General features: G+C 46.2%; 1 protein-coding gene across 2 annotated transcripts in view; it reads left to right on the top strand.

The window, feature by feature from the left end:
- Gpr132 (G protein-coupled receptor 132) overlaps positions 1-5,389 on the top strand; it is a 17,255-nt gene extending 11,866 nt beyond the window's left edge. For both annotated transcript variants that reach the window (XM_031356732.1, XM_031356731.1), the window contains exons 2-3: positions 200-286; positions 2,983-5,389. In XM_031356732.1, the coding sequence (XP_031212592.1) occupies positions 259-286; positions 2,983-4,103 (1,149 nt within the window). In that variant the 5' untranslated portion in view covers positions 200-258 and the 3' untranslated portion in view covers positions 4,104-5,389. The remainder of the gene's footprint in view (positions 1-199; positions 287-2,982) is intronic.
- Positions 5,390-16,137: the final 10,748 nt, after the last annotated feature.

The following is a 16,137-nucleotide window of genomic DNA, read 5'->3' as shown; positions in this document are numbered from 1 at the left end:
GGATGGGTAGATGGGTGGGGGGGTGGATGGATGGATGGGTGGAAGGATGGATGGATGGATGGATGGATGGATAGATGACTGGCTGGGTGGGTGGGTGGTGGGTGGGTAGGTGGCTGGCTGGTTTATTCTCATTGGCTTTTTGTTTTGTTTTGCTTTGTTTGCATTTTCACCTACCTCCATTTCAACACTCTTTCTCCAGGTCATTTAAGCTGTCAGGACCTTCACAAGGGGGTCCACAGAACTCACGTAGGAGCCACTATGAGATCAGAACCCGCCAATGCAACAGGTAAGAAAATCTTGTTTGACCGAGACACTGAAGAAGGCCTGCAAGAATTCCTATGTGGTACACCTGGTCTCATCATTCAGAACTTAACATGCAGATTGCTGTAATAGAAACAGAAGCAGAGTTGCTCCATCAAGAACTCCAGATGCAATGGGCTGGGGTTGTGGCTCAGTTGGCTAGAGCTCTTGTTGAGCATGAAGCTTTGGGTTTAATCTCCACCATCACATAAAACCATGTATAGTAAGCCACACATGCTAAATAGTGCCTATGAAACCATCCGGGGCCCAGAGACTATCTCAATCAATATCAATATCAATATCAATCAATCATCAGTAGAACTCAAGATACACTCACTTCATAATTGTTTTGCCAAGTGCTAGAGAAAGCCAGGCACAGGAGTGAGGGGACATTTTGCACTCTGAACATATACTTCCTGTGACAGTGACAAATGGTGAGTCACAAGCCATCTGGTGGCCCAGGAAAACTTTCAGGAGGTCCCAGTAAGCAGTTGACCAGGAGCTTTCCATAATGCCACCCTCCTTACCCTTCTTTTCACCCCAGAAGCTCCTCCACACACCAGGGAGGTGTTTCTAAGGTAACCTGCAGGGATGTGGGGTTGTGAGGCTAGACTCATCCTTAGACGGTGTATGTGGCAGGACCCAGTGTCCACAATGAAGATCCAAAGGCTTGGATGGGCCTGAGCAGGTGGCAAGAGACAGAGCCATGCCAGGGAATCTGTGGCTGTTCAGTGAGGTGCTGGGAAAGGCAAGGCTGCAGGTTAGCCTCTGTTCCTTGCAGTTTTCAGTGAAACTGGCATGGTGTGTGGGTAGGGTAAGGTGGGGTGGGGTACAGAGATGGAGTGCCTGAACTGGGATCAACCGGTGAGACTGAGACAGGGCAACAGGACAGAGGGAGATGAGAGTCTGAAGTGGGATGGAGCGGTGAGACAGACAGGGCAGGAAGACAGAGGGGTGTCTGAACCTGCCTGAGGGTGTTTTTACAGTGGGAAGAGAGCTACCCAGGTAAGGAGCTGTCTAAACACCTATAGCTGTCTATGGGCTCATCCCTCACCACGGCTGCCTCCTGGCTCCACACTGACGCCAAGACTTAGCATTGGGCTCCAAGGCAATTCACCACCCCTGGAACCTCAACTTCACTTTCTCTACCCAGATGTGATAACAGCATGCCTCTGAGTGATGAACCAGGGCACCCAGATTGTGGGAGGAAGGCACCTCACACCCACTGTCAAGAAGGAAGAAAGAAAAGAAAACCAAAAGCTGGCTGGCCCTGAGCTCTGTGGATAGGGTTGGCTGCAAAGCAGCACAGACACTTGAAAGTAGCACGGGGCTCCCTCCAAGTAAACGCGGCCACGTGACCCAGCAAGCTCACTTTTGGGTGTACCCAAAAAGGAGGCAGCAGGGACAGAAGTCAGAGACACCAATGCTCACACTGCTCATAACAGCCCAGTGGTGGCAAGCAGCCTAGGTTCCATGCACACATGACAAGTATCAAATGACAAGTGTCTGTGTTCACTGTGGAATGTCCCTGTGCATGGGGTGTCTTGAGGGGATGCTAGCCTGTCTTAAACAGAAGAGACGTCCTGACACAGATAGAGTCCTATGATGTGGATGAGCCCTGAGGATGCTAAGCTCAGTAGACTAAATCTGCACTGACAATGAATCCATCTGGGTGATGCCACTCCTCTGAGGCAGGGGGAATGGAAGCGGGGGAAACTCTGTGTGTGTGTGTGTGTGTGTGTGTGTGTGTGTGTGTGTTTCTAGAAGAGTTTTGGTCTAGAGGTGGGAACTGGCTCTATTCTGCACAGCGGACAGTTAGTGATAGCTGCATGCAGGGGAATGAAGGACTCGGAGAGAATGTTCTGTGTGCTATGTGTGTTTCATCGAGATTAAAAAGGAAGCCTGGAAAATGTGTCAGCTGACTAAGAAAGATGCCGGCTCTGTGGCTGGGGACAGGTCACCTCCTAACAAGGAGCCCTCACCTGAGGAGAGGTGCAGTTCTTAGCTGGCATCCTGTCACTCATGGCCAGAGTGGCCCTGGAATCCATCCAGGCTGAGGATGGCAGCATGGGCAACTGAGACCCCAGGGACAATTGGCCAGGACAACCAGAGCCATGGAACAGATATCAGCCTGGGACCAAGAGGCAGTGTCCTTGGGGCCTCCAAATCTGAGCCACAACATGGCTGAAGGTTTCTCCACCCGATGGCCACTGTGGCATGAGAGAGAGGGTGTGGAGAGAACTCACCGGCCCACATCCGTCAAAGCCTGGGGTGGTGACTATCCTCACCACTCACTGGCTTCCTCTAGCTGGAGGTTTTTGAACTTCTGATTTGCCTAGTCTGAAGTCACTGAAGCTTCTCTTTTACTTAAAAAAAATCATTTATTAATTGTGTGTGTAGCAGGCATGTATGCGCCACTGTGTGTGTGTGTGTCTAGCAGGCATGTATGTGCCACTGTGTGTGTGTGTGTGTATGTGTGTGTGTAGCAGGCATGCATGTATACAGTGCACACTTGAAAGTCAGAGAACACCTCAGCTCGTCTGCAGCAAGTCTGTTTCACCTGCTGAGTCATCTCTCCACCCCACCCCCCATCAAGCTTCTTACTTTTTCTTGGTGTTATAAATCTCCCTGAGTGGGGGTGATTCCGTAAACTCCTACCGCCATGTCATTTCTGCTCCATAGGAAACACCACACTGGGGGGCACCTCTGTTCTTCAGAGTACCTCAGCCCCATCTTCTGAGACCTGCCAAGTATCCTACGAGGAGAGCAGAGTGGTCCTGGTGGTGGTGTACAGTGCAGTGTGCATACTGGGCCTACCGGCCAACTGCCTAACGGCCTGGCTGACACTGCTGCAAGTCCTGAAGAGAAACGTGCTAGCCATCTACCTGTTCTGTCTGTCCCTCTGTGAGCTGCTCTACATCTGCACGATGCCGCTGTGGATCATCTACATCCAGAATCAGCACAAATGGAACCTGGGTCTGCAGGCCTGCAAGGCCACTGCTTACATCTTCTTCTGCAACATCTACATCAGCATCCTCTTGCTCTGCTGCATTTCCTGCGACCGCTACGTGGCCGTGGTCTATGCACTGGAGAGCAGAGGCCACCGCCACCAGAAGACTGCCATGGCCATTTCTGCATTTGTGATTATTCTTGTCGGACTCGTTAACTATCCCGTGTTTGACATGAAAGTGGAGAAGACCTTCTGTTTTGAGCCCCTGAGAATGAACAGCAGGATAGCCGGCTACCACTACCTGCGTTTCACCTTTGGCTTCGCTGTCCCTCTTGGCATCTTGGCATTCACCAATCACCAAATCTTCAGGAGCATCAGGCTCAGTGACAGTTTGAGTGCTGCGCAGAAGAATAAGGTGAAGCGCTCCGCCATCGCTGTTGTCACCATCTTCCTGGTCTGCTTTGCTCCCTACCACGTGGTGCTCCTCGTCAAAGCTGTCAGCTTTTCCTTCTACCAGGGAGACAGGGATGCCGTGTGTGCCTTTGAAAACAGACTGTACACAGCCTCTATGGTGTTTCTGTGCCTGTCTACAGTCAACAGTGTGGCTGACCCCATCATCTATGTGCTAGTAACAGACCATTCTCGGCAAGAAGTGTCCAGAATCCACAAGGGGTGGAAAAAGTGGTCCACAAAAACATATGTTACATGCTCAAAGGACTCTGAGGAGACTTACTCGCCCACAGCGCTTGCAAACACATACACCTTCCCCAATCCTGCACACCTTCCAGAATCACAGCCAGCAGAGCTAGGTTTACTGTGCTCGCCAGAGAGACTACCTGAGGAACTCTGCTGAGCCCATTCTTCTTCTAAGGGGAGGATGCTAAACCTCAAAACCAGTCACATAGACCTGGTCCTTTGAGTCATCGTCTGGGGTGTCCACAGCACTGTAGATGGCTTTGTGGAACACAGGCTGCTGGTCTTTCCTTCCTAAGGCCACCAACTCTGAAAGTGTCTGTCCCTTAGATGTCGAGGACCTTCAGGCTCTCCTCTATGGGAAGTGGCGCTTGCTAAGGGCACCAGTCATATCCCTAGGCTTCCAGGAACTCAGGGAGCGCGTGGCTGGCAGGAGAGCTAGCTCTTTACCAGCAGTGTGCTCTGCAGGCCTCCCAGCAAGCACTGTCAGCAGTGCACTTGCAGAGCAAGGCTTTCCTGCATGGTCCAGTGGCTAACACAGTTCATCATGGGCTTTCCACAGAGGTGGAAATGAACTGCATTCAGAGTTACCACCAGGGTGCCAGAGTCACAGGGGATAGGAGTCCAACCCTGAGGGCTTCCATTGGGGGCTGCTTCTGAGTAGACATAATTGTCTTCTAGGGGAGCCATGGAGCGTGGTGGGCTTTTGCTCCAGCTCCTAGTAGTGCCACATATCTTCCCCACGGAACCTCTCAACCATTTACACTAGGAAGTGCTCGTGGACACCCCAGGAATAGGTTGGTATAGCTGCCCCCAGATAATATCTGGATATCTGGCATCTGGCTTGTCTTTCTTGGCCTAGCAACTTCTGGCCTTGACATGACAGACGAGGTAGGCTGGAGGTCCTGAAAGGGCAAGTCAAGAGCAAGCCCCACTCTGCCCCATTTTCTCCAATGTTGACTCTGAGTCAAAACATGGCTCTGCTCCAAGAGCCTTGCCTTGCTGAGTCATTCCCGCGCGACCTCACTGGGTCACTCACTGTTGGGACTGACACTGCCCTCCACCTCACCCCACCCCAGAGACTCCAGATAGACTCGGAGTGCGAGGGAGGGCCAAGGCCTGAGCTTGGTGGGCCTCAGAGCTGATCCTTCTGAAGCACGCGTGTCCTGGACGCTGCACAGAGACTGTGACCTTAGAGGTGAACTGCCATTCTTCCTAGTAAGAAGTACTGAGAATAAGAACCACAAGCACAGAACATGATCCTCACTTCCTTTCCTTACTGCTGCATGTTTTTTGTTGTTTTTTTGAGATAAGGTTTCTTGCACTGTAATAACCGGCATGGGTAACCCCATTCTCGAAGAACCAAAAAGAGACTGCTGCAAAAGCATGAGGTTAATTTATTAATTGAAGCTGGTATACCAGGGTCATCTCTGTAATGGTGACCAGAGAGACCAAGAGGAAACAAGGGTCTAAGCTTTTATGCCATTTCAGAACAGAGTTTTACAACTTACAAAGTTACAATTTACAACATGGGTAGTTACACTTTATCTTGTTCATTGTTCTTTAGTTTCTATTGATCTTTTCTCTCGGTTAGGATAAGACACCTGTGACTCTCAGGAGGGGTGGGGGAGATCCTCTCTCCCTGGGAATGTCTCTTGGAAACTTGCATTCCTTGAGGATGGATGTTTGTTCAGTAAACTCTTCTAAAAACCCCCTTTGTCTTAAGGATAAGTGGACTTCCTTGCTGTCTGGTATCTTCATGGGGTATCTCTGTTTGGCTCAATTTCTACATTCCCCCCTTTACCTAAGAACTAACTCAATCTTGAGATATAGGCTTATATTGTTGTGTTTCATCTCAGTTCACTCCCTGATATTACTGTCTCAACATCATAATTTGTATTGTGCTGACATGTTCTTTAATGAAGGTAACCAAACAATTTAAATTGCAGGAATCAAAAGTAAGCAATAATACGAATATAACCAGTGGTCCCAGAATTGTAGAGACCAAAGTTGTGAACCAAGGGGAGGAATTAAACTAAGTTTCAAACCAGTTCTTGCCTTGAGCTCAGTTTCTTAGTGTATCATGCAGACCTCTTTCTTTAAAGAATAGCAAGTCTAATCTTCTCCTGTACTGCAGGACCACCTCTGAGTGGAAGGTCAGGAACTTTTAGAGGTCAGTCAAAATCTTTTCCATTTTTTTATATCTAAATCAATGGCAGCTCTAAACTTTCTATATGTCTTATACTGCAGGGAAATTAGCAGATGTTCCTGTAGCTGCCTCTGCAGTCTCTAAGCACTAACATAACTGCCAGGGTAACTCCTAACTCTCTTTTGTGTTTTACTAAGTCTCTAGTTTCAGGATTCCAGTAATCCAGTACATCTTCATAAAGGTAATACAGCAATCTAGGTACTATCTGGATCAAAACACAAAAGTCATGTTTGTTATTTAGAATCTCTAAACTTATACAGGTGGTAATCCCTGAAGCACAGACCCACTAACTGTCTAAGGATAGGAGGAGGTATCCAGTTAGATTAGATTTTTTTTTTTTAATCAGAGGGTATGAAACATTACACAAATGTTGACAGGTTTGTGGGATATGACCCACACAAAGCCCTTTAGGGCAATCTCTTGCCCAATGCCCTTTTTCTTTCAGTACGCACACTGTTCTTTAGCAAAGAATTTTCTTCTGTTGCCAGGTACTATCTTGCTAGCTCTCAAGCTTCCTAGCTTCTTTTCTTTCCTGTCCTGTCTCACTTCAGCTCTCTAACCTCTTATTCCTTCTGATTCTCATGCTCTCATGCTAGATTCTATCTTCAAAAACTTTCTTTTAAACGCTCTATCTCTTCACTATGTCCTTCTACAGTCTTTCTGCAACTTTTCTTTTCCTTTCTCTATTAAAACACTTTCTCAGCTACCTGCACTAGTTCCCTTAACAACTCATCTTGCATCTCTTCTAATTTTTATAGTCTTTCAACTCTATCAGAAATCCAGGAATGATTGAATAATAGAGAATATACAGGAAGTCTAACACAGCTTCCAAATATTGTCAATAAATAGAGACTGCTGACCACCTGGACAGTCCTTACTTTAAAACATTGGAGCATCGATCTTCAGCCTTCTGGCCCGTGAATGTAAACAGGAACATTAAGGACTGGCCTACTCTGTCTCAGCAGATATAAGCTGTCCTAGGCCTGTGTGACTTTTTCAGACAGTATTGTCTGTAGATGAAGAGGCAACTTTTGCCTAGTGGCTGTCTCGCCACAGCTGGAACAGCTCCGATGATGTTCATTCTCTTCTGTGAGTCTGAGAAAGGGTTCTGTCGGTCACAGTCAGGTCTCTAGCCAGATGAATAAATAACATCAAATGTCATATTTTGTGGATTTCTGATGTTTTTGAAAACCAACTATCTATATATAGTAATCTGGACTATTGTCTGTGAACTGCTCTCAGTTATCTTTAATTAAAATCTTTAAATCACCCTAACAATAAACTCAGAGCCATGAATCTGCTAATTTGTCCCTAAACACACAGTTCTGACCCTCTCAGATCTGTCTATAATATCAGTAAAAGAGAACTAGATCTAAGTCCTCTCTAAAAGAACTACTTATAAGTCTATATACAACTTTTACTGAAACCGGAATTCTCTTAACTGAATACAGAAAACTTCATCTTTTGGTCTAGATGTATGGACAACAGGACTGTATTAGCTACACTTCTCAGTCAATAAGAAAACTATTGTATACCCAATCTTAACAATAAATTCTCAATTTAAAAGCTCTTACTCATTTTTTGCATATCAATTTAAGATGTAAATGGTTTATAACACAAACCTCAACTTTTACCAATTACTACTATAAATATAGGATCCAAAACTCAAAACTAATAATATAAATATCAAGGCAAACTTTCTAAGAATAAGCTGTGTATCTGAAGAAATATTCAAATACCTGACTAAATTCTAGTCACACAATGCTTCCAATTTAAATCATCTATGTATCAACCAAATCACTTTCAATACAGTGTAAATATTATCAGAAGATCCTTTTACCAAAGATAACATTGATTTTGTATCAAATAAATTTTATACCAAATAGGAACATATGACTTTAACTCAATAACAAATTATAAGGCTTTTTATAACTATACAATTAAGTCTGACTATTTCTTCCCTGTTTTAAATATGGCCATTTTACATTTCCTAGAAACACAACCTATCAACAAATTTTCTCTAGCCCCAAAGCCCAGGGAACCGGGTAGACGACTCATTCATAGCTTCTTCAAGCTGAACAAAGGCGTAGAGATATGGGGGGGGGGGGTAGAAGGGAAAACAGAACTGGTCTTCTGATGTCTGTGTCTTAACTGGATCAGGCTGAAGTTCAGGACACCAGGAGTTCAAGCAGACCAGCTTAGCATGTCTGATGAAGGAATTCATCAAGGCTGTACATTTCTGCAACATATGAATCTCAAAACAAATTTTTAATATTACAAAAACACTAAAACAAAATCTTTCTAGGTGGTATCTGGGTTCTCTGTTCCTCAAAATAATAAATCTGTCAATAACTTCTTTCAACCCTTAACCATAACTTTGACAAACAAAACCCAGTTTTAAACATTCTATTTTCTTTAAAATCATTGCTATCACATTACAAAGTTTAGCTGCCAATTTAATAATAACCCAATTAGCATATCCTTGAGCCAGTGACCAGAAAAATCTTTTTGACTTCTCTCCCAGGGGAATAATATAACCACAAAGTTCAAAATCACATCCATTTAAAAATCTAAACAGTTTAAAATGAATAAGGTAAACTAGGATACTGTATTTGTTTATACTCGGCCTTTCCTATCTTGACAAGTAGGGAAAGACATTTAAGATTCCCGTGGAGTCCACGTTGACAGAATATGAACTTCCTATGGCTGGTTAAACAGTCTATGCCATCTCTCCATTTGGCTCTCTGCCCAGAGCCACAGACATAGATAATTAATACCTGTTCAAAGCGGTACATGATTATCACTGCACTCTCTAATCTGGACTCAATGGCTAATATTTCTTACCTAGTTCTGAACCACAGGCAAAATTTCCCACAAGATTCAGACAGAGTCTGGATATAAATTAATGCTAAAAGTAAATAATCTTAATTTTAAGATCACAATTTAATCCCTCTGCCCTATGAGGTAGGCAAATTTCATTCTTTTCCTTAGCTCAGATTTCCTACAGCAAAGCGGCTAGTTTCAGAGTCATTCTTTGTTGTAATTGGCGCGCATAGATCACGTGACTCAACTTGGCGCTTGCTGGAGTCCGTTTACCAAGGTGATCACCCGCAAAACTACATCTCCCATCGTCCTTCCCAGCCGTCTGGAGCCACAGCACACCAGAGCCACCACAGAAGTGTTTGGGCAGCCCGCCGGTTGCCGGTGGGGAGGGGGCAGCCCTCCGAGCTCTCTTTCTCTCTCTCGGTTCCCCCAACCCTGCAGCCACCCCACTGCAGCCGCTGCCCATCAGGGGGGCCCGCCTCTGTCGCACTCCAGCTTTCGGGCCGTAGCGGGACTGGCAAGCAGTACTCACTTCCTCCTCTTGCACTCACTCCCTCCTCTTGGTGCTCTGCGAGTGCACACCCCACCTGTTGCCAGTCTGTATTAGGCTGCAGCCCTAGGCTTTAAACACAGTCCACCAGGCAAGCGGGTAGAAGTCCGTCAGTCTAGAGTCCAAATACTATATTACAACAAGATACCAAGGAACATGGAGAAACAACACACTGGCCCAGTTACAGATACCAGGCAATTTTGCACTCGCGTGCACGCGCACACGCGCACGCACACACACACACACACACACACACACACACACACACACACACAGATAATCAAAGCCAAATCACAGAGTTACTCGGCTGTGCCTGCCACTCCACTGCCGAGAGAAACCAACTACTCCTGTACACAGCAGGGGCCAGATACAGACAGACATGGGTGCCTCTGCCACCGGCGGCACCCCAAACACCAGAATCAAAGCCAAATCACAGAGACAGATAGGTGCACCTCTGAACAGCTGCCATTACCCCTGGACGGAATCGAACTCTCCCAAGTCTGATTTCTGTCTACGATGACCGGCACATCTGCTGGTTACCGCCTGAGACTGGTAGTGGCCCAGAAACACGGATTACAGATACAGATCACAGATTTCACAGACACAGACACAGAAAAATAACCACAGTACCTGTTAAGTGTGCACAAACACCTCCGACCTCCAGCCACTGGTTCAGCGAGAGGGGGGACCCCTCCCGGGCTTCTCGCATGGTGAAATTATGCAAGAAATTCCCGCATGGCGAGAATTTCCCGGCCCATGCACCAAGATGTAATAACCGGCGTGGGTAACCCCATTCTCGAAGAACCAAAAGGAGACTGCTGCAAAAGCATGAGGTTAATTTATTAATTGAAGCTGGTATACCAGGGTCATCTCTGTAATGGTAACCAGAGAGGAAGACCCAGAGGAAACAAGGGTCTAAGCTTTTATACCATTTCAGAACAGAGTTTTACAACTTACAAAGTTACAATTTACAACATGGGTAGTTACACTTTATCTTGTTCATTGTTCTTTAGTTTCTATTGATCTTTCCTCTCGGTTAGGATAAGACACCTGTGACTCTCAGGAGGGGTGGGGGAGATCCTCTCTCCCTGGGAATGTCTCTTGGAAACTTGCATTCCTTGAGGATGGATGTTTGTTCAGTAAACTCTTCTAAAAACCCCCTTTGTCTTAAGGATAAGTGGACTTCCTTGCTGTCTGCTGTCTGGTATCTTCATGGGGTATCTCTGTTTGGCTCAATTTCTACAGCACCTCAGACTGATCTTAAACTCACTAAGTAACAGAATGACCTGTTGTCTCCTGATCCCTACCTCTGAGGGTGGAATTACATGCATGCAGCACCAGCCTGTAACTTCCTCTTAAGTGGTGTGTTTATTTACTTATTTGTTAATTTATTTGTATGGATATGTTTGCAGAGCTGTGTGTGTGTGTGTTGTGTGTGTGTGGTGTGTGTGTGTATGTGTGTGAGTGTGCGTGCACGCGCATATGTCCCATGTACAAAAGCCAAAGGTTGACACCTGTAAGGAGCAGGTCTTTAGCAAGACCCACTCCATCTTGTAATAAGGTAGAACAAAATATTTGTGCAGTGAGACTTGCTGTGAAAAACAAGTTGTTTGCCCAGAGAAGTGTATTAGTGAAGTAAATATTTGTGCAGAAAAACATTCCAAAAGAAGTAAATATTTAGACTTAAAAACAACTCGTTCTGATAACCATATGCTAATGGTTATAAGCTCAACACATCAATCAATCATGATTGTCAAATCGAGCTCAAAGGAGGAAGCTCCAGACCCGAAGCATCTCCCCCGCTGAGTAGCTATGGCTGCCTGAAGTGATCCTCAGAGCCAAACCGAAACCACCTCTTGAATCCAAGGACCGAGACTTCGCAGATTGAGATTGACTAACCTCCTCGCGGTCAAGCATCCTCCGTGGTCAAGCATAACCCTCCAGCCGAGAGACAGCTGAGCCTGCTCCCTGCCAGCCACGCTTTCGCTTTTGGATCATCCGAGAATGCCACTCCCCCAGCTGAGAGACGTTGTCAGGTTGTATATACCCTAATAAGCAGTAGAGTGAAATGTTTAGCTATTATATTGTTATAGCCTTCATTATCTTTGCTCTGATAACATATTGTATGCTGTGTGTAGTTGTATTGGAAATTGACATAAAGCATTGAAAACCTAATCGGTGTGTCGAGTCCTCTCTTACCGCTCCTGAGGTATTTCTCGAGGCAGTATCCAATATACGAGTGCCTGAGTGGAGGTGTGCTGCGGCCACACTTCCAGCGAGGAAGCGCCACTTGGCCACTGCTCGCAACAACACCTGATGTTTTCCTTGATTGCTCTCTACTTTATGTAGTGAGGCAGGGTCTCACACTGAAACCAGAGCTCACCAATTTGGATAGACTAGTTTAGCTGGATTGCTCCAGTGATCCCTGGATGCCTTGCAAGCAGTGGGGCGGTACAGGCAGGTACAGGCAGGTGGCCATGTTTGCCCTTGGGCCTCTGCTGAGGGATGGATGCCCTGTCTTCTCTGAAGCAGTAATCTGCCCTCATGATGGGATGGGGCCTCCATCTGTCCGCCACAGGCCCCAGATACGCTCTCTATCAGCTTCTACCTGTCTCAGTCCCTCTCCTCCCTTCAGCCTTAGGGCTCTGACATCACCCCTGGGCCAGACCCCAGAAACACAGTATCATTGGAATCCTGTGTGGACCATGTGGGGCTAGCCTGGCAATCTCTGTGGGGAAGGCAGGTGACCAGGAGGTCCTGATGAATCCCAAGTGGCCACTACCACTGTGGGTCCTTCTCATCATAAGCCCAAGGTCAGGGAAAAGATCACATGGTGGAGAGGGGCTAGACACAGAAAACGGAGTTTATTTTACTTATAACAGAAGCACATTGGGCTGGAGAGATGGCTCAGCGGTTAAGAGCACTAGTGACTGCTCTTCCAAAGGTCCTGAGTTCAAATCCCAGCAACCACATGGTGGCTCACAACCATCTATAATGAGATCTGATGCCCTCTTCTGGGGTGTCTGAAGACAGCTACAGTGTACTTAACATATATAAAATAAATAAAATCTTTAAAAAAAAAAAAAAAAAAACAGAAGCACATATTCTGGAATGACTAAGGAAGACAAAAGATTCTAGAAAGTGTTCCCACTGGTGATACTATGGCCACTGACTGGTACTGACTACCTGTACTCCACCACAGGGATTTCCCAGTAGATCTGTGGTCACCTTATGGCCACAATCAGGATGGGCAAACGTGTGTGTGTGTGTGTGTGTGTGTGCGCGCGCGTGCATGTGTGCCTGACTCTGCCTTCTGAAGTGGCCACCAAAGCCCTGTGCCTGCTGGCCTGTGTGGTCATATCACCTTGGTCAGCCAGGACCAAGGTCCTGCTGCCTGAAGAGGTGTTGGGCGAGGCTGGCAAGGAGTAAGAGTTCAGCCCCATCTGAAACCTTCTGACTATTGCTCTTTTCCTCTCACATTAGCAAAGGTTGAGTCAGGTGTTATCACTGACCACAAACCTTCAATCACCATCTGATTGTGTTAACTTCCTGGATTAGCCTGGGGTTAATAAGAACCTGGTGAGTGGGTCAGATCCTCACTTCCTCTATCCCTTCAGCTGCATTTATTGCTCACTCATTCACTAGTTTACACACTCACTCAAGTCACTCTCACCCATTCTCCCCTCACTCACCCACAAACTCACTCATTCACTAGTTTACACACTCATTCAAGTCACTCTCATCCATTTTCTCCTCACTCATCCACAAACACACTCATTCACTTACTCATCACTGACTCCATCATTGATTCATTCACCCCCTCCCTCTTTCCCTTTCTCACATACCATACTCTTTCCCATTCCTCCCTTTCCTGCTCACTGTCACCCTTGCTCATCTCTCCCTCCATCTCTCTCACACTACCACTCTCTCTTTTCCCTTTATTCCTCCCTCGTTGGCTTATCTACTCCACAAAGTGCCCCTGTAGTCCAGTAGTGAGGGAGGTGGGCCATGGTGACGATCACCATGCCATCCTGAGGTTCATGGAGGAGGGATGGAGAATGGTGAGTGTCTTAGGGTTGCTGTAATAAAACACCATGCTCCAAAGCAGGTTGCGGGGAGGTGGGGTGTCACACAGCACTCGTCAACTTCAGTTGTGTCTGCATGACAGGCTAAAAAACCTGATCATAGACTTGAGGCATACGCTTCAAAAGGAGTCAGTCTCCTGAGGTGGTCAGTCGCTGACATTGCCTAGTTCTGATGTGTTCCAGATTGGTCTCTGCTAAAGTCTGTGGAGAGATCCATGTGCTTTCTTTATTCAGGCATAAAGGTGCCCTAAGAAATATTTTGTTACAGCTAAAACTGAGATTTAACATTCTTTCCTGGCCTCCACAGTGTTTCAAGGATCTTAATTGATTTCCTAGCTGTTGTTAGCTTGGGATTCCCACAAGGAAGACAAGGAAGCTGCCTTATCAGACAGATTGCCTCCAGAGAAGGTGAAAAAGATCAGGCATTAAAGTTTGCTGACAACAAAGTTAGTTAGTCTATAGAAAACTACTTTACATATTAGAGAGAAGTTGTGAGTTGGCTCCCCTGGCAAATTGGGAGTCTGTCACAAATGCTCCCAGGAATCACTCCCAGGGCTAAAGTAATTCATGAAAGGTTAGCAAGAATGAGATCTCCTGGTGCTTACCTGCTTCAGACCACTGAGAGTTTGCTTAGGGCTGCCAAGGTAGCCCAGCAGGGAAGAGCACTATTGTTCTTCCGAAGGAATCATTTACACCTGGCTGTTTGATTTACTGACTTTATGTGACTGCTACCTGCCTACGAGATCCCTGACATTTGCCCTGTTTCTGTATACTATATAAGCCTGATTCTTATTTTGTGCAAATACACTCAGATCCCACACTTCTTTGTGTCGTTTCTGTTTGTCACATGCCGAATTCCTTGCCCACCAGGCCAGAACTCTCATCACCCAGTGGAACAAGGGGTCCCTGCAGAAACCCAGCCCGTGGCAGTGGGGAGGGGAAGGGTTTATTTCAGCTTACCTGTTCCAGTTGCAGTTCATCCTGAAGGGAACCTAGGGCAGGAACCTAGAGGCAGAACCTGAACCAGAGGCCACGGAGGGATGCTGCTTACTGGCTTGCTCTGTGTGACTTGTTTAGCCTTCGTATCTATCTATCTATCTATCTATCTATCTATCTATCTATCTATCTATCTATCTATCTATCTATTGTAATAACCGACATGGGTAACCCCACTCTCCAAGAACCAGGAAAGAGACCGCTGCAAAAGCATGAGGTTAATTTATTAATTGAAGCTGGTATACCAGGGTCATCTCTGTAATGGTGACCAGAGAGAGACCAAGAGGAAACAAGGCTCTAACCTTTTATACCATTTCAGAACAGAGCTTTACAACTTACAAAGTTACAATTTACAACATGGGTAGTTAAACTTTATTTTGTTCATTGTTCTTTAGTTTCTATTGATCTTTCCTCCCGGTTAGGATAAGATACCTGTGATTCTCAGGAGGGGTGGGGGAGATCCTCTCTCCCTGGGAATGTCTCTTGGAAACTTGCATTCCTTGAGGATGGATGTTTGCTTGGTAAACTCTTCTAAAAACCCCCTTTGTCTTAAGGATAAGTGGACTTCCTTGCTGTCTGGTATCTTTATGGGGTATCTCCATCTGGCTCAATTTCTACACTATCTATCTATCTATCTATCTATCTATCTATCTATCTATCTATCTATCTATTGGTTTTTCAAGATGGGGATTTTTCTGTGTAGCCTTGCTGCTCTGAAACTTGCTTTGTAGACCTGCCTACCTCTGCCTCCCAAGTGCTGGAATTAAAGGCATGCACCACCACGCTCCCCTACTCACACTGCTTCCTTACAGCACCCAGTAGTGGCTGGTGTTCCACAGAAACAGAGTACTTAGCTTTCTTAAGTCTCCAGTTGTGAGGGCTTGTTTTGTGTCAGCTTGGCACAAGATAGACTCATTCTAAAAGAGGGGCTCTCAATTAAGAAAATGCCCCATCAGGCTGGCCAAGCCTGGGGTAAGTTTTCTTGGTTTATTATTGATAAGGGAGGACCCAACTCACTGTGGGCAGTGCCATCCCTGGGCTGGTGGTCCTAGGTGCCATAAGAGAGCATGCTGAGCCAACCGTGAAGAGCAAGCCAGTGAGCATCAGTCCTACATGGCCTCTGCCTCAGGTTCTGCCTCCAAGTTCCTTCTTGGAGATCCTGCCCTGACTTTTTCTGAATGATAGACTATACAGCCTATAAATTAAAATAAATCCTCTCATTTCCAAGCTGGTTTTTTTGTTTTGTTTATTGTAGAGAGCTGTGATGCACCGCGCCCCAAAGATGGCGCCGGCTTCTGCCTTCCGCCAGCCCAACAGTGAGTGCTCTTGAAGTAAACAAGTCCTTACTTGGCTATGGGCTGAGTCAACTGGCTTGCTTCCACTATGTGGGCCTGTAAGATAGCGCCACATGGCTTTACTTGGGTGGCTGTCCATACAGTATTTAGCCTGTGGGTTGGCTCTCCCCAGGGTCAGAAGATTGTTCAAAGGTTCCTGAGTAAACTGCATGAGAAGAGCTCGAGTGTGTGTTGCG

This window comes from Mastomys coucha, unplaced genomic scaffold (genome assembly GCF_008632895.1).
Source record: "Mastomys coucha isolate ucsf_1 unplaced genomic scaffold, UCSF_Mcou_1 pScaffold6, whole genome shotgun sequence".
In the NCBI taxonomy this organism is placed as follows: domain Eukaryota; kingdom Metazoa; phylum Chordata; class Mammalia; order Rodentia; family Muridae; genus Mastomys; species Mastomys coucha.
This window is presented reverse-complemented; position numbering and strand designations above follow the sequence as displayed.